This window comes from Stegostoma tigrinum, chromosome 31 (genome assembly GCF_030684315.1).
Source record: "Stegostoma tigrinum isolate sSteTig4 chromosome 31, sSteTig4.hap1, whole genome shotgun sequence".
NCBI classification, from domain to species: domain Eukaryota; kingdom Metazoa; phylum Chordata; class Chondrichthyes; order Orectolobiformes; family Stegostomatidae; genus Stegostoma; species Stegostoma tigrinum.
The window spans coordinates 24,309,463-24,330,510 of NC_081384.1; the positions used below are offsets into that span (position 1 = coordinate 24,309,463).

General features: G+C 40.6%; 1 protein-coding gene across 10 annotated transcripts in view; it reads right to left on the reverse strand.

The window, feature by feature from the left end:
• Positions 1-21,048, reverse strand: part of LOC125466230 (acid-sensing ion channel 2-like) — a 1,220,788-nt gene that overhangs the window by 91,665 nt on the left and 1,108,075 nt on the right. For all 10 annotated transcript variants that reach the window (XR_007250410.2, XR_009442831.1, XR_009442830.1 and 7 more), the window contains one exon: positions 9,069-9,196. Coding sequence is in view for 6 of the 10 variants with exons in the window: in XM_048560489.2 (XP_048416446.1) it covers positions 9,069-9,196 (128 nt within the window). In the remaining 4 variants the exon portion in view is untranslated. The remainder of the gene's footprint in view (positions 1-9,068; positions 9,197-21,048) is intronic.

The following is a 21,048-nucleotide window of genomic DNA, read 5'->3' on the forward strand; positions in this document are numbered from 1 at the left end:
CTGGAGCAGTTGCTAAATCTTAAGGGTCATTGACAAAGAGGGTAACTGTGGAGTACTGACCTTGGCAATGCAAATGCAGTTTCAAGTCATTATGAGATGTAGAGTGACTGTGACATAGAAGAAGGTTCTTTGGTTATTCAATTGTGGAATAATTCCTGTAGCCCTGAAAATTTATTTCTCCCAAAGGTCCATCTAATTTCCTTTGAAATCATCGGCCATCTCCACTTGCACCACCCTTGTCGTCTTTAATTCTGTTTTTAATTAAGTGTTATTAGTCTTTTATACATTACTATGCTTGGTGATTAATAAGCAACAACATAAATGCTAACTTCTCAAATTAGTAATTCTTTTGTTATCCCAATTCTGGATTACCCTCTCCTGAAGCAGATGATATTTCGCGAAGTAACTATGGTAGCAGAATCAGGCAAGAGCCAGCTTTCAGACATCTCGCCACAAGTTTCTGTTTAATTCATTAATGCAGTAATACCAAGGGGCCGGTTTCTATCAAGGAGACGTACTAAACACGAAAAAAATCTGGTCATACGTTGACATCACTATCTGATTACAGCAACACCTCCAGACTTTCTTTAATTAACCTATGAACCACATTCATGAGTTGGACTATTGAATATCACCATGATATCCATGTGTTAAGTACTGCGAGGATAGAACATAGACATTGTTAACTCAAAAGGATCACTGTTCCAGACTTATAATTTAAAAGGACTAATCAAAGTTGGCATACTTCTACAAATTAAAGAATGATTTGCGATGCTAATGAGGCAATATGATCAGATTTAGATGTTCCTTTAAAATGATCCTTGTTTGGAAAAAGATTTATATTCCATCTTCTCATTAAACTTGCTCAAGAAGTTTTCAGTGCCTTGCTTGTTCTTAAGAACAGAATCAAATGAGATTGAATATAATATTCCTGGTACTTTCCCATAAAATTTCCATCGCAGCATTAAATTGCTGCAACGCAATTTTTTAACATTAGCTATCCAACGTAAGTGTTTTATTGAATGTTATTCTTAGATAATTGGGTAATGGAGCAACTCTGCATACTTCCAGGTAATAAAATGTTCAATTGGAGAGCGTTTTGATAGAAAGCCAAACCAGATTGCAGGCATGTGTATCCTGAAATGTCATGACCCACTCCGATCATTTCAAGTTTCTGTTATACTGAGTAATGTGATTAGGGCAATACATGCCACAGAAATAGAGAACTGAATTTGAATTCTAGGGTGAAAATTGATGGTTTTAAAAATTCAGAGTGAATACACCTAAATACTCTTCGTAGAAACACAGTTAGAATACCATGTCTTTTCCAATTCTTTCCTGTAAGCCCCAAGGCTTGAAGGTGAACACATATCTGCAAAAATCCTTTCCCTTTTCTGCATGTTCTGGGCATTGCTGGATGATGGGTTTCAATGAGGTCACTGGCTCAATGCAGGAATGAGCAACATTGTTGAGCCTGAGTAGTGTCATGAATAGGGCAACAGGAAAGACTGCCTGTTACTTCTTCCCTTCTTTGTTATCCTGTGTCGCATATATTTCACCATCTAAGAAAGTAGATACTTGTCTTCCCAGAGGCAAGGATGACACCTGGAAAAACCCAACTGTACAGTGAGGTCTTACAACTCTGAGACTCATCTTTTTAAAGCTCCAATATGTAGCCTGGCAACCAAACCAAAACCTACACTCGCACAGAAACATAAGGGGAAATAAGACGAAAACAATACAACCTACCTGCAATGGAAACATTTGCAGCACTATTAGTTTACTTCTGGCTGTAAGTACAGTGCTAGTGACTTTTATGTTCCCGGCTTTTATTTAAATCTACTCTTTCTCATCCTCCAACATTAGCGTATGTCAATTATGCTTTCATGTATTACTCATTCCTTTGATTTTTATGCTTATATGCCAGTGAATTCAGCGCTAATGCACACATAATACAACTCAATATATTTATTCATTAGAATGGAACTGTCTTTTTTAAGTATGATCTTAGCTGACACTGAAAGCTATAATTTGCCATCCAAACACAAAGTGCACTTAGACCAGATTAAATGACCCTAATTTCCATTTTTTTATACATCCATGTACATGTTTATTAATTTTTCAGTCTGAACACTTCATTATTCATTAACCTTAAAGTCTCCTCACTCTGAATGTAAGGTTAAGGTTTTAAATTGCTCAATCAGTGGGAAATAAACTGGCATTTTTCAAAATGGATATATTTGCACTGCAACATATTAAGTATCTATTCCTAACATAAATTCTTACCTGGATAAAGAGAAGCTGGCTTTGCAGAAATTGTCCTCTAAAGCTTCCATTGTTATTTCATTAATCAAGTAAGTTTATAATCACTAAGTCCCTCTGATTAGTAAACATTCCTATTTTTCATTTAAACCTTTTGTTAAGGGTGGAAAGAAAAGTAATACCATTAAAAGGCAATTATAAATAAATACTTACTTGATCTTCCATTTTATAAAGCATTGAATTTAAGTGAAGTTAGCATCATAGAATCATAAAATCTTACTGTACAAAAGGAGGCCATTCCACCCATTGTATTTGTACTGGATCCAAAAGAGCAACCTTGCTAACCTTACTCTCCAGCCCTATCTCTATAGACCTCTAAATTTATCACTTTCAAATATGTACGCAGCTTCCTTTTGATACCCGCTATGGAACCTGCCTTCAGCATTCTCCCATTCTCCCAGGCAGCATATTCCAAATCCTAACAACTCTCTGAGCAAAGAAGTTTCTTCTCATTTCATGCCTCGCTCTCTTGCTGACAATCTGGTAATTGTGACCCCTGGTTACTGAAATACCAACTCGTGGAAACAGAATATCCTTCTTTACCCTGTCAAAATTGTTCATAATTCTGAACATCTCAATAAGGTCACCTTCTATGCTCCAAGGAGGACAAGCCCAGTTTGTCTTATCTTTCCTTATATCTAAAAGCCATCATTTCTGGTATTATTTCAGTAAATTTTCTCTGCACTCTCTCCAGAGCTTTAATATTGAAAACCATTTGACAGGTTTCGGCCCATTTGGCCAACTTGTCAATATCCTTCCAAAGTCACTCAGCTTCATCCTCACATTTCACGATTCTTCCTAGCTTGGCATCATTTGCAAATTCAGAAATTTTGCCCTCAACACCCAGCTCCAAGTCATTGATATACATTAGAAATAAAAAGCAAATCTCAACACCGATTCCTGAGAAACACCACTTTCAACTCATCTCTAATCTGAGAAGTGTCCATTTATACCTTCTCCCATTTTCTATCTTTTAGCCAATTTCTAATCCATGCTTCCAAGGACCAAGCAATCCCAAACATTTATAATTTGCTAACCATCCTGCTACATGGTACCATATCAAATGTTTTCTGAAAGTACAAATATTCAACATCCACAGCATTGAATGGAATTGGCCCATACTCTAATTTTTCCCCAATCTATTCTTTGGTAAGTGAAATCACCAACAATTACAACCCTACTTCTCCTGGAGGTTTCCACAATTGGCCTAAAGATGCTCTCTTTTACTTGCTCCCCTACTATTTGGAGGTCTATAATAAATACCCAACAAGGTCAACATTCCCTTTCCATTTCTCCCCTCCAGCCACATAAATTCTAATTCAGGAAATGAATCTTGTTCAAGGGCAATGATCCTATCTTTCAGCAAGACTACCACACCTCTCCCCTTTTCATCTGCCCTGTTTCTATTAAAAACTGTATAACCTGGGTTGTTAAGTATCCTGTTCTGGTTTGACCCATGTTTCTATCAATGCTACTATTATATCACCCTCGTGCAATTTCTTCCCCTAGTTTCTCAATTTTGATCATTATGCTCCATGCATTTACACACCTACAATTTAATCCTGCCCTTATCTATTTCTTGCCCATTTCTTTGTTCACCGTCTTCCCTCGCTTCTTTTTCCCTGTTTCCCATTTTCTCTCTTTTGCCCCCACTGATACTTCCAAATCTAAGCCCATTCTTCAACCCATCAATCTGCCTTACAAATTTAAATCCATCCCCATTACACTATTTACTCTCAGCCAGGAGATTATTTCCATTTCAGCTCTGATGAAGCCCTTCTCTTCTGAATAGCTTTCTCCTTTCACAAAAGTGATCCCAATGTTCCAAAAATCTAAACTCCTCCCTTTCATATCACCCCTCAAGCTACGCACTTACCTCTCTGATCTGCCCTTGTCTAAATGATGAAGCTTGTGGCACAGGTAGCCTTTCTGTGATTACTGCCCTTGAGGTCTTGCATTTCAACCTACTCCCCAACTCCTGAAACTGACCCTAAAAGTCCTCCATGCTATCTCTCCCAATGTCATTGGCTCCTACATGAACCACAACCATTGATTATTCATCCTCTCTTTCCAGGAGTTTATCCAGTTGTTCAATTTTGTCCTGAACCCTTCCACCTGGGAGGCAGCAGACCACATGGTATTCACAATCTCACCTGCAAACTAAACTGTCTATTCTCCCAACTGCAGAGTCACACACTACCACTGCATTTCCAAACTGCTAACTATCCTCTCCCTCTTTTCCCAGAATATACTCAGGTATCATGGTACTGTGGATTTCTCTTGAGTCATCCACCCATAACTCAGTTGTGATGCTCATTCAAAATGCATCTACAACTTCTTACATTTCAGACAGCTCCAGGATGCCCTGGGTTTCTTGGACCTACTGTCTCTGTTTCTTTCAATGAGTGGTCACCAACTCTTGTGCCATCCCTACACTCCTCCTTGCCTGCCTATCATGCATGTCAGGCAGATGTGACCATTCTGATTGAACTGTGGATCCAAAGCCTCCCATGTTTTACACTCACATCACAAGGTTTCCCTGAGTCCTTGCCATCTTTACTAGTCAAGCTGATGCACACTGCTGAGGTTCTGCTGTTTCTAAGCCACCAACAAATTTTCTAACAGGCCCTCTCTCTCTATTTCTCCTTCAATGAGGAGGGAAGGAAACATGATAGTAATGTAATGTTTCGGGCTTCTCGTTCTTTGGCATTGGATCATCTACCCAGTTGCTCGGGTCCTAGGGAAGGGTTTAACCCATGAGTGTACAAGTGAAGACTCCTTTTACAGCATAGAGGACTATATCAATATTGAAATAATTGTGGATCCTGTAAATTAGAAATAAAAATATAAATTGCTGGAAAAACTCAGCAGCATCTGTGGTGAGAATTCAGAGTTAACGTTTCGGGTCAAGTGACCTATCAGTTTTGAGGAAATATTGCTCGAACTAAAACATTAACTCTGATTTCTCTCCACAGATGCTGCCAAGCTTGCTGAGTTTTTCTAGCAATCTCTATTGTTATTAGAAGAACATATGCCTTAGGAGCAATAATATGTCATTCAGCCTTTCTGCTTGTCATTTGATAAGAATGCGGTTCATCTGCTTGTGAGTTTAACTTCACTTTCCTGTTCACATGTATAACCCTTGACTCCTTAATCAATCAAAAATCTATCCAAAGCTACTTTGGATAAACACCTCTGTTGGTTTATGATGACAATTCCACAGGCTAACAACCTGCTGAGTTTTAAAAAATACTCTTTACCTCAGTCTTAAAGGGCAGACTTTTTATTTTTAAACCATGTCCCCTACTTAGCACTGTTTAGCAATGCTGCCTCACAGCTTCAGGGACCCAGGTTCAATTCCAGCCTTGGGAACTGTCTATATGGAAGTTGCATGTTCTCCCCACATCTGTGTGGGTTTCCTCTAGGTGCTCAGGCTTCCACCCACAGCCGGAAGATATGTACGTTAGGTGGTCTGGCCAAGATAAATTGTCCGTAGTGTCCAGATGTGCAGGCTAGGTGGATTAGCCATAGTAAATGTGGGGTTATGGGGATAGGGTAGGGTCTGACTCAGGGTGGGATGCTCTTCAAAGGGCCTAGGCAGACTTAATGGGCTGATTGGCCTCTTTCCACACTATAGGGATTCAATGATTCTCCATTTCTAGCCTCCCTCACCTCTTGATATTTACCCTTTAACATCTTCTCAGGATTTCTCATGTTTCAATAAGTTCATTGTATGTTTCATTCTTCTAAACTCCAACAGACTGAAGGGTCACTAGACCTGATTCTTTAATTCTGTTTCTCGCTCTATGGATGCTCCCAAACCTGCTGAGTTTCTCCAGCAATTTCTGCATTTGTTCCAATGGGCTTTCCTCATAAATTAAGCTCTTCATCCCAATAATTGGTCCAGTGAACCTTCTCTGAAATTCTTCTAACACAATTACATGCTTTATTAAGACAAATATAAATAAATATTTGTTAAATATGTGAAACTGTTACCTCATAGGCTGGGTGGAGGGAAATTACTGAAAAAGGGGACAACGGTACTTTGCTACGAACAGAGAGTTTATAGGTTTGTTATGTTTTCTCACTACCTTTTAATTAGGATAAAATGGACAACTGAGAGATGTCTTGTTGCCAGTTTTGAATTCTGCCTGACAGCAACATTGAATGGTTTAGTTGTTAGCTGTTGAGAGGGAGCTCAGGTTTTCTTACTGGCAAGAAGATGTGAGATATTTACACATGCAAGCAATCACCAGATCCTCTCGACTTATGGTGGATTGATTTTTTTGGAGGCTAAGTCCCAAGGATGGTTTGAAATGTCAGACTGTATTTTAAACAGTCTATTCAATTCCAAGGCATTACGGCATTGGGAGTCTAGAGGCTAGGTAATTAACATAAAGCGCACACCATTCATGTTGCATGGAGGTAGGCTTTGAGAGGGGAAGAGTTCACAGTAAGCCATTTGTAGGACAGGGTTGAGTATTTTCCTAAGCCCTGTGCCAGGCTTGTCCTCTTTGTCTGCATGTTTTCTTTTCTTTTTCCTTCTTCCCCTTTCTTTTTCTTGAAACTTCTCTTTGGTAGGAGGCTGCTTTTATGTCCTCTGTATGGGCAGCGGCATCTTTAGAAGCAGCGTGGCTACAGAATCAGTCAGTTAGCCTGTCAAGCCTAGAGTGGGACCCTCGCTTCTGCGTGGAGTGGGCCTCTGGTGACACAGCCCAGAGCAGGGCACTGCCAGTGGCATGCTGTAGCAGCAGAGAAGGAAAAGTCGGACTCTCTTTCAGCTTTTTAAAAATTTTATTTGTGAAGTTACCGTGAACGGCACCTATGTATCACGATGGTTTACAATTTCACTATATTTTATATTGAATACACATGACAATAAAGGACATTCTACTCCATTCTAAAATGTCATTGTAGTTCACAGATCAGGTCAATCTGCAAGCATCTGGAAGAGAGAGTTAGAGGGAATGGGTTTCTGGTGTTCTTGTGGGTAGGAATGCATGCTCAGATTGAATAGAACATTTGTGAAGTCTCAAACAAGGCTGGAATATTTACCTAGTATTGGCGATGAGGGGAGAAATCTCTGGGGGAAGCCTGACTTGAAAACCAATTTGATATTAGCAGATATACACCTGGAAAAGGACAGAGCAAACTATTGGGAGTTGAAAATAGGTCAGGATTGGCTCATAGAGAATGAAGAGACCACTTAAGAGACAGAGTAAAATATAACTGTGGAGGGGGATTTTCTCTGGTTCCAGAAATTAGACAAATATTTATTTTCTGGTGTTTTAAGGATATTACCCACTAAATAGTGTTTAAAAAGTTGTTGTTTCAAGCATTTGAAAATATTTAACTGACCTGTGCTTTCAGAAATTTACTACACTTTCAAAAGTCATTTGATAACAATTTGGATTTCAGAGGATATTCAGTAAAAGTATAGCACTCAGTATGTGGAATGATTTAACATGGTTCTTTTAAAAATGAGGAATAAGATGCCGGGTTGAAAGCTGAAGCATTTTTGTGTTTCGCCCGTGTTTGACTGGGAATCATGTAGCTTAATGTTGGCACTGGACTCGTACCTCTGGTAAACTGCTCATAGAATCTGCTTACACCAGGAAACAGAATAATAATAGACTTACAACAGTCTCCTCTGTTGTAAAGGACTTTGTAACTAATCCACAGCTGCAGGCAAATTCTTGAAATAATCACTCATTTTAATTAACACTGTAATTTATTAATCCATTACTTCAACAGGTGTTGGCTCTTAATTGTTATTTCTGTCTTCAAGTACTGGTGATGGAGTTGTGAGAGGTATTGGGAGCCTACTGGTCATGTTCCTTAACAAGTAATTCAAGCTAATGTTCTGGGAGCCTGGGTTCATGGCTCATGACAGAAGCTGGTTAAATTTAAATTCAATTAACAAATATGGAATATAAAGTTATTTCTGAAATGATGTCTATAATAACAATCATTGATTATTGTAAAAACCCATCTGATCCACTAATGCCCATGAGAGAGGAAAATCTGCCTTACCTAGTCCTTACCTAGTCTGGCCTACATGTGACTCCAGACCCCTAGTAATATGGTTGACTCTTGAATGCTGCTCAGGGACTAATAGAGATGGCAACAAATGTATGCCATGTCAGCAATACCCATGTTCCATAAAAGGATAAATGAAAGAGAATTATGAGTTCTTCAAAGACTGATTTGGCTGACCATTGTCAAACGTATTTGCAGTTACAAAACTATTTAAGTGAAGAGAACCATGCTTGCCAAATTAGCAAATGTTTTTGGGTGTTGAGCATTTAAAAACATTAGTGCCATTATCCAGATTATCATATCTCAAATATTCTCTGCATTTTTAATAACAATTCTACTTGATGTTCCCCAGTGTAATGCCATCAGTTGCTGGAACATAGGAAGAAATGACTGACTTATATTGATGAGCCGCTGGTCTTGGCTGTGTTGCAAAAAACACCACGCAGATATCACAAAGGAGAGCAACCAGACTGACTGTGTAGCCCTCGGCTTGCCTCCACCTTGCAATATGAATGTCAGAGTTGGAGCACATATCTTGCAATTCTCAACTACAATGTGGTGCGTTGCATGTGCACATCTACAACAAGAGGATGAAATAAAGAAGAGAAAGAAAAAAAATCTTTCTTTTTAAAGAAGTACAACTGAAGCTAAAACACTGAGAAGATCAAACGCAAGAGCTTAGCTGAATATCAGAGCAAATGCAATACCCGTTGCTCTTGAGTGGAAACAAACGTTTGGAATCCTGGTGCGACTCCAAATCCCAGCTCATGTACAAATGGTGGCTCAGACTGAGTGTGCAGCTGTACGCGTATCCCAGCTTCAAATGTGGTGTCTTCTGTAAGAGAGAGAGAGGAGACAATTGAAAATACTCAACAATAAAAGAAGCCTGATCAAAACGGTCTTACAACAGACAACTGTGAATTCATAAAGACTTCTGTTCAGTAGTTAATGGCACCCAGCCTCTCCATGACAGTTTTGCCAACAATAACAAAGATATTTCTTGCTATTCATGTCTGAACACAAATACATATGCATCTTCACAAAAGAGATTTAAACAACAGACAGGAGGAGGAGGTTCAATGAAAATCTGCCTCCTCAATGATACTGGGGCCCACTGCATGGGTGCAAAAGATAAAGTTGACGTAGTTGTTAACATCGTTTGCCATAAATGCCAGCCCAGTGATTAATCTCAGCCTTATCCAGCTGCCAACCTTCAGCTAATTCAATTCACTCCACGATTTCAAGAAATGACTGAGAAGATCAAAGATCTGGATTACATTTCAGCTATCCCACTGAAGGACTGTGCTACAGAATAGGCTGTGCCTTTATCCAAGCAGTTCTAGTACAGTTATAACATCAGCTTTTACCCACTTAAAATGGAAGATGGCCCATTTACATACTGACAGTAACAAAAATGTGAAAATCCAAACAGCTAGTTTTTTTTTCTATTCATTTTTGTGGGATGTGGGCATCACTGGCTGGTCAGCATTTATTGCCCATTCCGAGTTGCTCTTGAGAAGAGGTGATGAGTTGCCTTTTTGGGTCGCTGCTTTCCTCCTGCTGTGGGTTAACCCATAATGCTATTAGAGAGGGAATTCCAGGATTTTGACCCAGCGACAGTGAAGGAACGGCGATATATTTCCAAGTCAGGATGGTGAGTGACTTGGAGAGGAACTTGGAGGTGGTGGTGTTCCCATATATTTGTTACCCCGTCATTCTAGATAGAAGTGGTCGTGGGTTCGGAAGTGCTGACTGAGGATCTTTAGTGAATTTTTGCAGTGCATCTTGTAGATAGTACACACTGCTGCTACTGAGAGATGGTGCTAGAGGGAGTAGATGCTTATGGATGTTTTGCCAATCAAGCAGCTGCTTTGTTCTGGATGGTGTCAAGCTTCTTGAGTGTTGTTGGGGCTGTACCTATTCAGGTAAGTGGGAGTATTCCATCACATTCCTGACTTGTGCCTTGTAGATGTTGGACAGGCTTTGAGGAGACAGGAGGTGAGTTCAAATCAGTTTATTCTCAATCATCTGCAAAGCGATGGAAGGTTACAAGTGGCACTTACAGTAGTGATTGGAATGAAGTCAGCTAGGTAGACTTCATAGAATAGGAGTTCTTTGATTGGAGCTGTTAGTTTGGTCCAATGATGGAGCCCTGGATGACAGATATAAACAGGAGTGTCAGTGGTTCTGCTCACAGTGGGAGCTGGCTCTGAGGGAACTGGATACGAGTGATGTACTATATACATGTAAATAAAGAGTACTTGATGGGATACTGGCCTCTGTGGAGTTTTTCAAAGGCAACGAGAGAAGAGAATGTTCCTGAAAAAAATCTGCTTGCAACAGTCATCATGGAGTTAGCATTTCTAGAATCAAGACGTTATTTGAGAAGCTTGGCTCATTCGATCCTGCCATTGAAGACTGGTGCAAGTATGTGGAAAGAATACGATATATCTTCTGGGCAATTGACTGTGGGACAGATGAAGAGCAGCTAGTAATTCTCCTGAGATAACAATGTGTAGAGCTGGATGAACACTGCAGGCTAAGCAGCATCAGAGGAGCAGGAAGGCTGACGATTCGGGCCTAGACCCTTCTTCAGGAATAAGATTTCTGAAGAAGGGTCTAGGCCCGAAACGTCAGCCTTCCTGCTCTTCTGATGCTGGTGGCCTGCTGTGTTCATCCAGCTCTGCACCTTGTTATCTCAGGTTCTCCAGTATCTGCAGTTCCTACTATCTCCAGTAATTCTCCTGACAGCTTGTAGACCCACACCTTGTTCAGCTATTAGGAGCCTAACTTTCCCTGAGGCACCAGATACTAAAACCTTTCAAGAGTTGGCAGATTTAGTTAAGGAATATTACGACACCAAGTCTCCTCTAATCCTGAGACACTATCAGTTTTATTCAGCAATTTGAGAACCTGGGGAATCCGTATTGGGATATTTGACTAGGTTAAATGACTGGCAGAGGCATGTGGCTTTAACTCTTAATGAGATGCTAAGCGACTGTATGGTATGTGGGGTTAATAATGTGACCATGCAAAAGCTCCTATTAGCTGAAACTCCCAGAAATGGCCCTGCATGGATAAGGAGCATGGTTGATGTGAGGTCAGGTCCAGTGATGTATAAAGTTCCAGGAGATGTGATGGTCCTGGACAAGCACGTGGACCATATGAAAGCTATAATCTCACAAACAGTACAGGAGCGAAAGGTGCCTAGGTCCTCAACAGCCTTTCTGACTGTTCTGGAACTGGTGGGTTCTCACTCTCCCCTAAGCATTAAAGATACCTTGCATCTGAGATGACATGGCAATGCTTCGAGGCTTTCACAGCTTGAAGAGGACAATTAATTTCTTACAAGATGCTCTGGGTACAAGAGGAGAGCTACTGTGCATTACACACCACAATTATTAGAAGCACTGTAGAGGAACCTGGTCCAGTGCTAAAATGCCCCACGAGGCGCTACAACAAAAAGAACCAATCTATGTCCTTGGAGTCAGAGAGGGAGTGATTCTGGCAAGGTCAGCCAGGTGGACATCATAGAATATGAGTTCTCTGATTGGGGCTGTTAACTTGGTCCAATCAGGGAGCCCTGGCCAACAGATATAAACAGGAGTGTCAGAGGTTCTGTTCACTTTGAGAGTTGGTTCCAATAAAGCTATATCAGTGTCAAGGTCTCTCCCATGTATAAATAAAGAGTGGCTTGGCAATGGGATTCTGGCCTCTGTGAGTTATTTCACTTACTTACTTATAACTTATTCTCAATACTCAGTTTGGGTCCCACCTAGTCCACTTGACAACAGACCACATTACAGCTTTTGTTCAAACTTTGTCAAACAAGCTGAATTCCAGAGATGCGGTGAAAGTGACAGCCTCTGAAATCAGGACAGCATTTGAATTGAGATATCAAGAAGATTCTGCAAAATTGTTGTCAATGAAGAACATGGGAAAACTACATTGCCACAAAAATTTTAGCTTGACCTTCTCTCTACCATAAGGTTTGAAGCAAAGATGTTTACTATGATTACACATTATTCAATTGCATTCGCAATTTACCCAATAATGGCACAGCCCATAACCACAGGAAACAAGATCTGGACAACATCAATGCTTGAGCAAATAATTGTCAACATATACTTGTCTAACAAGAGAAATAGAACCATCTCGGCATTCAGAGGCATTACTGTCACTCAGTTTTACACCATCAACATTCTCAAATTGATATTGACCAGAAACTTAGCTAAATATTGTGGCTATAAGGGTAGATCAGAGGCTGGATCCTCTGCTGCAGGTATCACATCACTCATTCTTCAAAGCTTTTTCACCACTTACAAAGCACAAGTTGAGAAACTCAATATCTTTCAGGACAATGCAGCCCATTTGATCAATCACTCTCTCCACTGCTGATGCATAGTAGCTGCAATGTGTATCACAAACACAATACATTGCTGCAACTTGTCAAGGTTCCTTTGACAGCACTTTCCAAACCTACCACATCTACCATCCAGAAGAGCGAATGCAGTAGATTCTTGAGAATAATGCCACCTTCAGTTTCTCCTTTAAGTTATACACTTCAGATGAAAATATATCAGGTTATCAGTTCAAGTTGAAACTCGCAACCTCTTAATTTGTAGAAAATACATATGTTTACAATTAATGTGTAAATGTCTTTCTAAACCAGCTTGTTTCTGTTTTCACAAGCTCTCATTACCCAATACTTATTTGATTCAATTTCTTGTAAAAACTAATTCACAACACATTGAAAAAGATAAGTCTACTCATTGGCTTCTTCATTACAAAAGTCTTTCTCCTGAAGCAGTTTGGGAAAGTGCATTTTCTCATGTACTCCTAGAAAGCATGAGGCATACAATGCTATTGTCGTACCTGAGCTGAGATTCTTCTAAATGCCATTAAGAACATGCAAAGTTTCATGACATGCTTTGCCTTTATATTTAGAGTTACTCAATTGCACTGAATAATGTAACACGTTTAATGGCCTACTTATATTACAGCAACAGCACGAGTAGTGCTCTGTAATAATGCCTCTGGGTGCCACAATTATGCTCCATTCATGTTGCAGGGAGACCTTTGCAACAGAACAATATTGCATACAAAACACATGAATCACAACATTGCATTGAGGATTTGTACAATCTTGATAGGCATGGTAAAGGAACACAGAAATAAGTGAGGAAAAAAGCTTATTGATTAGCTAATGCTGCATTGCGCAGCCTGTTACTAAATGGGAAAGAAAAAGCTGTCCCCACATTTGACTGCAATGTATCTGTTCACACTGAAGATGGCTCTGTTGCTTGAGGCACTCCAATGAAGTCATCTTTTCCAATGGCTTTTATAAAGGCTTCAGCAAAGCAAAGATGCAGATATCTTAAGTGCTATATGTACTGCCGACTTTTAACCTGTAACTATTTTCTATATAGGTTCTCAGCTATCTGTGTATTCCACTGGCTTCTGATGAAGGCCTCTGAATAAAACTTAATGGCTGAGAAATTGGGTCACATAATATCCATTTTTCAGGCACCATGCAGCTGCAGAGTTATATCAGCGTTACAGTTCACTATGTATTTGTTTGCCAGTCTTGGAATGTGCCACTTGTGTGTAGGACCCTGACATGTCGAGTGATGCAAGTAAACATGAAGCATCTGAAAATGTTTTGTGGAATTTTGCATGGATTAGTGTGATATATACCAATGTCAAATAATTGATCAAAGGTTTAGAATATGGGAATCAATACAGCCAAGGAGAGAGGAAAATAGACTGATCACATTTTATAAAATATAAAATGAACTAGTGGTTATTTTTGGTCAGACAAACACAAGGGTGCCATCCAAACAAAGATAACCATATTACTTTCCAAAACAATATCCAAAACTTTTCTTCCACTGTACAATCCCACCGTGAAACAAGTAAAGGAAATAGTCACGGTCCTACCACTTGAAATCTACAAGACACAATTTCAGATTATTTCTATTTCTAAATTTTTATGTTCAGTAGGTCACGCCCGCTTTAGCTCGAACTACCGTGGAAATAAAACAAAGTTCTGCGGATGCTGGACATCGTAAATAAAAACAGGAAATGTAACGGTAACTTATCAGCTCTGGCAACATCTGTGGAGACAGAAGCAGAGTTAGTGTAAGTTCCAAAGTCCATATTGGACTCAAAGTCTCAACTCTGTTTCTCTCTCCACGGATGCTGCCAAATTTGCTGAGTTTCTCTGGCACATTTTGTTCATATCATACCTGTATAGATGTTGATAGAATATGGTTATTAGTCCATGATGCAGATAAAACTGAAATAGAAGCAAAACGCTCTTAAATCTCCAAAATAGCAATCAGAAAGTGCATTCAAAAATTTTTGAATTAAAATAGGCATTCTTGCAGTTCTAGGACCAACCTGCTCTATCTTTCATAGGATGACTGAAACCTATGTCCGTCTTCTGATTTCATTTTGTATTTCCAGCATTTCCAGTTTTTCTTTGCTTTCCTGTTTGTATTGGATTTGTGAATGTCCAATTTTATTAAAAAGGGCAAGACAACTTACCTGGTGCTGTTATCTGGGCTGTCGGAGCAAGAAAATTGAATTAATGTAACTGTGTTACTGTGTGGAAATTTTGACCCATTAATGGATTTGAGTTGGGGAGGACGTCAAAATGTTAAAACCTTAAAGCTGAACAGAAATTGCCATAAAATCTATATTTCCAGTTTTAACGAAGATGGATGGAGGTCAGACATGTTCTCAGGCGGCGTGTGGCTCATTCAAATATTTTAAAGAGGTTGTATGCCTCAGGCTTTATCCCATTTTACACTTAGCCTGTCATTCCCTGACTCAACAATAGCTATCAAGCGGAGAGATCAATCCTGAATCAATGAAGTGTGCAGGAGAGAAAGTAAGAGGAGCAAACATGACTAAAAACGAGGTGTTAACCTGGTGTAGTTACAAAACGAGGCTCCTTGAATGCAGGTAAGCAGCATGCAATCAATGGAGCCAAGCTGTCCCAAAGCCAATGGAATAAATCTACACTCTGCAGTCCTGCCACATCCAGTTGTGAATAATGATGCACCATTAAACAACTTTCTGGAGATGCAGGCTTTACAAATATTGCCATGCTCAACGATAGGGAAGCCCAGCATATCATTGCAAAAGACAAGGTTTAAACAGTTGCAAATGTCTTCAGCCAGAAGTGCTGAGGGAATGATCCATCTCAGCCTGCTCCTGAGGTTCCCAGCATCACAGTCTTCAGCCAGTTCAATTTAATCCACGTGCTATCAAGAAAGGCCTAAAGCCACTGGTTACTATAAAGGCAATAGGGCCTGACAAAATCCCTGACAAAGCTGTTCCAGTACAGTTGTAAACTGGGATCTACCCAACAATGTGGGAAAATTGTCCAAGTATATCCTCTTGACAAAAAGCAGGACAAATCCAAATGTCCTTGCTATAAGAGCAGGTGAAAAGCTTGGGATTGTGCAGTGAGCAACTCACCTCTTGTCTTCCTAAGTCTGTCCAATAATTCCAAAATGTAAATCAGGGTTGTGATGTAATACTCCCAATTTGCATGGATGGATGTCGTTTCAACAAACTTCAACAAGCTTAACACCATCAAGCTGGCACAAAGCAGCTCACTGCAATTGGCATGCCAACTGCCATCTTCAGTTAACCCCTTCACTACTAGCACATAGTAGCAGTATTGTGTACCATCACAATACTCACTGTCGTGATTCACTGAGGCTCCTTTGGCAATGCCCGCTCAATACACAATCTCTACAACCTAGAAGGACAATGGCACCGGCTCCAGGAGAACGTCACCACCAGCAATTTTTTCTCCAAGCCACATCCCATTTTCATGGGAAATACAAAGAACAAAGAAAATTACAGCACAGGAACAGGCCCTTCAGCCCTCCAAGCCTGCACCGATCGAGATCCTCTGTCTAGACCTGTCACCTATTTTCTAAGGGTCTGTATCCCTTTGCTCTCTGCCCATCCATGTACCTGTCCAGATACATCTTAAAAGACACTATTGTGTCTGCTTCTACTACCTCCACTGGCAATGCGTTCCAGGCACCCACCACCCTCTGCGTAAAAACCTTTCCACGCATATCTCCCTTAAACTTTCCTCCTCTCACTTTGAACTCATGATGAAGGAAAGCATGCCGTATGCCTTCTTGACCACTCTATTGACCTGCGTTGCCACCTTCAGGGAACAATGGGCCTGAACACCCAGATCTCTCTGTACATCAATTTTCTCCAGGACTTTTCCATTTACTGTATAGTTCGCCCTTGAATTAGATCTTCCAAAGTGCATCACCTCGCATTTGTCCAGATTGAACTCCATCTGCCATTTATCAGCCCAACTCTCCAGTCTATCTATATTCTGCTGTAATCTCTGATAGTCCCCTTCACTGTCTGCTACTCCACCAATCTTAGTGTCATCTGCAAACTTGCTGATCAGACCATCTACACCTTCCTCCAGATCATTTACATATATCACAAACAACAGTGATCCCTGCACAGATCCCTGTGGAACACCACTGGTCACAGGTCTCCAATTTGAGAAACCCCCTTCCACTACTACTGTTGCCTAGCCAGTTTTTTATCCATCTATCTAGCACATCCTGGAGCCCATGCAACTTCATTTTCTCCATCACCCTGCCATGGGGAACTTCATCAAATGCCTTACTGAAGTCCAGGTATATGACATCTACAGCCTTTCCCTCATCAATCAACTTTGTCACATTCTCAAAGAATTCTATTAAGTTGGTAAGGCATGACCTTCCCTGCACAAAACCATGTTGTCTATCACTGATAAGCCCATTTTCTTCCAAATAGGAATAGATCCTATCCCTCAGTATCTTCTCCAGCAGCTTCCCTACCACTGACGTCAGGCTCACTGGTCGATAATTACCTGGATTACCCCTGCAACCCTTCATAAACAAGGGTACAATATTAACAATTCTCCAGTCCTCTGGGACCTCACCCATGTTTAAGGATGCTGCAAAGATATCTGTTAAGGCCCCAGCTATTTCCTCTCTCGCTTCCCTCAATAACGTGGGATATATCCCATCCGGACCTGGGGACTTGTCTACCTTAATGCCTTTTAGGACACCCAACACTTCCTCCCTCCTTATGCCGACTTGACCTAGAGTAATCAAACCCCTTTCCCTAAACTCAACGTCCGTCATGTCCCTCTCCTTGGTGAATACCGATGCAAAGCACTCGTTAAGAATGTCACCCATTTTCTCTGACTCGACACATAACTTTCCTTCTTTGTCCTTAAGTGGGCCAATCCTTTCATACATGACCATTTCTTCACTATCACTAGGTGAAATTCCTGGAACTTCTTTTCTAAAAACAGTGTACCGTGTTTTTATAGTCTATGGATTTGAGTCTTTCAAGACTCATGGAGTCACTGAATTCCCTAAAGAGTGGAAGCAGGCCATTTGGCTCATTGAATCCACATCAACCCTCTGAGGAAACTTCTTATACAGACCCACCCACCATATCCCTGTAATCCTGTATTTCCCATGGCGAATTCATCAAATCTCCACATCCGTGGACATTCTGGGCAATTTAGCCTGGCCATTGCACCTAACCTTTGGAGCGCGGGAGGAAACCGGAGCACCCGAAACACAAGGAGAATATGCAAACTCCAACAGTTGTCCGAGGGTGGAACTGAACCCAGGTCGCTGGCATTGATAGGCGCAGTGCTAATCACTGAGCCACTGTGCTGCTCATCTTCAGGGATGGGCACTAAACACTAACCTAGCTTGCGATGCCCACAATCCATACGCATTTAAAAATAAAGTGTTCAAAATCAAGAGATGTTGGGACAGACTAAACAGGGACTAAAGGCTCCCATTTGTGAAAGCTTTAAGATTACGAGGATGCATATTTAAAGTGACTAGTAAAGGAAGCGTAAGCAAAGGGAAGATCAAAAGTTTTCACGCAACAGGTAGTTGGTGGAATGTACTACCTGAGAGTCTCGTAGATGCAGGGCCAATCAAAGCATTCAAAAGGGAATTAGATAGTTATTTGTAAAGGAACAATGTACAGGTTTATGGGGAGAAGGTAAGGAAATGGCATGAGTTGAGATGCTCATTTGAAGAGATGACACAGAATGAATGGCCTGTTTCTGCAGTGAGACCATTTAGAAACACCATATCCATTTGGGCTGAAGCATCCTTTGATCCAGGATTGCTGTAGTTATCTGATATTGTATGTTGGAAAGATTCTATGTGGAATCTTACAGGTTTGCAAACCTCGAGATTCCGTTGCCAGTGCCAGTACAGCTCTGAATGGAAATAAGCTCTTTTCTACCAGTAATTACACTTCAGGTGTATTCAATGCACATTACATTAAGTCTGGAATATTGGGGCTTAGCAATGAGTTATGTACGAACCTGAGGTGGTCAGCTGGATCTCAGTTGGTGGAACGCTCACCTCTGCGACAGAAAGTTATGAGGTCAAGTTTGTCTCTGAGAATTCACAGTCCTGTTCTCCACTGTGGAATTGCTGGTCATCTCATATCTCAGAAAATATATTAATTCAAGGTATAACAAGGTGTAGAGCTGGATGAACACAGCAGGCCAGAGCAGGATCAGAGGAGAAGGAAAGCTGATGTTTTAGGTCTGGACCCTTCTTCATAAATGGGGGAGAGGAAGGGGATTCTAATTACTGAAGAAGGGTCCAAACCTGAAACGTCATTTTTCCTGCTCGTCTGATGCTGCTTGGCCTGCTGTGTTCAAACAGCTCTACACCTTGTTATCTCAGATTCTCCGGCATCGGCTGTTCCCACTATCTCTTAATTCAAGGCAAATGTTTTGAGGATAGAGGGGAAGAGGGTGAGAAGGCTGAGCAAAAGAGTGATTCTCACCCCTCTTGATGTGCAGTTACTCTTTTTTTATTCAGTCATTGGATGTGGGCATCACTGGCTGGCCAGCATTTATTGTCCATCCCTAGCTGCCCTTGAACTTGACAGACTTACAAGGCAATTGAGACTCAACCAGATTTTTATGTGTCTGGAGTCACATGTTGGCCAGACCAGGTGAGGGTGGCAGAGTTCCTTCACTGAAAGACAATGAGCCAGATGGGATTTTCTGACAATAGTTTCACAGTCACCGGTAGATTCTTAATTCCAGTTTTTAAAAAAATTTATAGCACCATCTGTCATGTTAGGATTTCAATATAGGTCCCCAGAAATTAGCTGTCTACTGATAATACCACTAAGTCCTCACTTCCCCTTGACGAGGCATTGATTTCTTTTGATCAAGGATGTATGCCACCCAATCCATACTCTGTCCAGGTGACAGATAACTGACACAACCTGACCCGATGTGTATGCTGCATGGTGACAGGCCTCCCTGAGGCAGTGTTCATTCAAGCTGCTTGTATGGGGTCTTTAAATGGACCTTAACTGTTCACTTATGAACCTCAATTAATGATGGGACAGGAATAGTAGCCATTTGTCTTTCTGCTCAGAAATTAATTTGGAAGCAGGGAAGTGGCAACACCCAGGTAGGTCACTTCTTCCTTTCAAATTCACAATTAATGAGAGCCCTTAAGGTTGAGATGATTCTTCACCGAGACGGATACTATCTGACTTGCAGCGTGTTTCCAATAATGTTCATGTTAAAACAAGGTTCTGTCTACTTTTCCAGGAGGATGTAGAAGCCCCATACTTTGAAGGAGAACAAGGGAGTTACTTGGTCACTTGGTCAATATTTATCTTTCAGTCAAATCACTGGATTATCTAACTGGTATCACATTTCAAGGTTCTGGGAGCTTGCTGTGCAAGAACTGGTTGTCCTGTTTCTTGGGTAATTATCTACATTACACAAAGACTACATTGTTTAAAAAAGTATTTCTTTGGCAGTGCAGAGCTTTGGGGAGTCGAATGGTGAAAGGCATATATGCATTTGTTAGGAAGATGTGTTACTTGAAATGTTTACTAAGATTATTATTGACTGGGCCTACATCTCTCTTATAAATTTGGAATATTGAAGTGTGAGAGTTGAAAGCTCACTGGAAGCCCTTGTTGCTGCAGCTGCAGGGAGCATTTACAGTCTGCACCACTGTCTCCAGAAGGACAGGTTCAACTAGCCATAACCAGTCCAAGGGGATAACCTAGTACCAACGGTTTGTGTGTAAAGTACCTTTGGCTGCAGCTTGACACTTGGTCACTCTGTGAATAATTCTTTTTTCCTGAATTCAGCTGTTATTTGCCTAAAGTATTTCGAAAAAAACACCGAGCATATATTTTTTCCCTATACTTGTGTGGCTTGTCTGTGCTGGTTTTCAAGAAGGATCATTGTATGTAGTTGCACAGTTTTTAAAAGTCTTGTTATTAATATTCACTTTGCTTTTACAACAAACCTGCAGTTTTTTATTTGTTTCTTAAGGATCTAAGGTGACTTATTTCTGAAAGAGTTACATCCAGTCTGAATATATACATGTGAGATGACAATATCACCTCTCTTTAAATTCAAATATTTTTGTGGCCAGTGGAGTAGGACAAGGAGAGGAACCAGTTTACCCCTCCTGATCAGAATAGCATGCAGGTGTTTTTTTCTGTTATCAGGGTTATGTTTGTGTCATAATCGAACATGTGTGGCCTGTAGAACAAATAATCATTTCTAACAATGCATGGCACCCTTGTGTAAAGTGTCTACTGAATGCTCTATTTTAA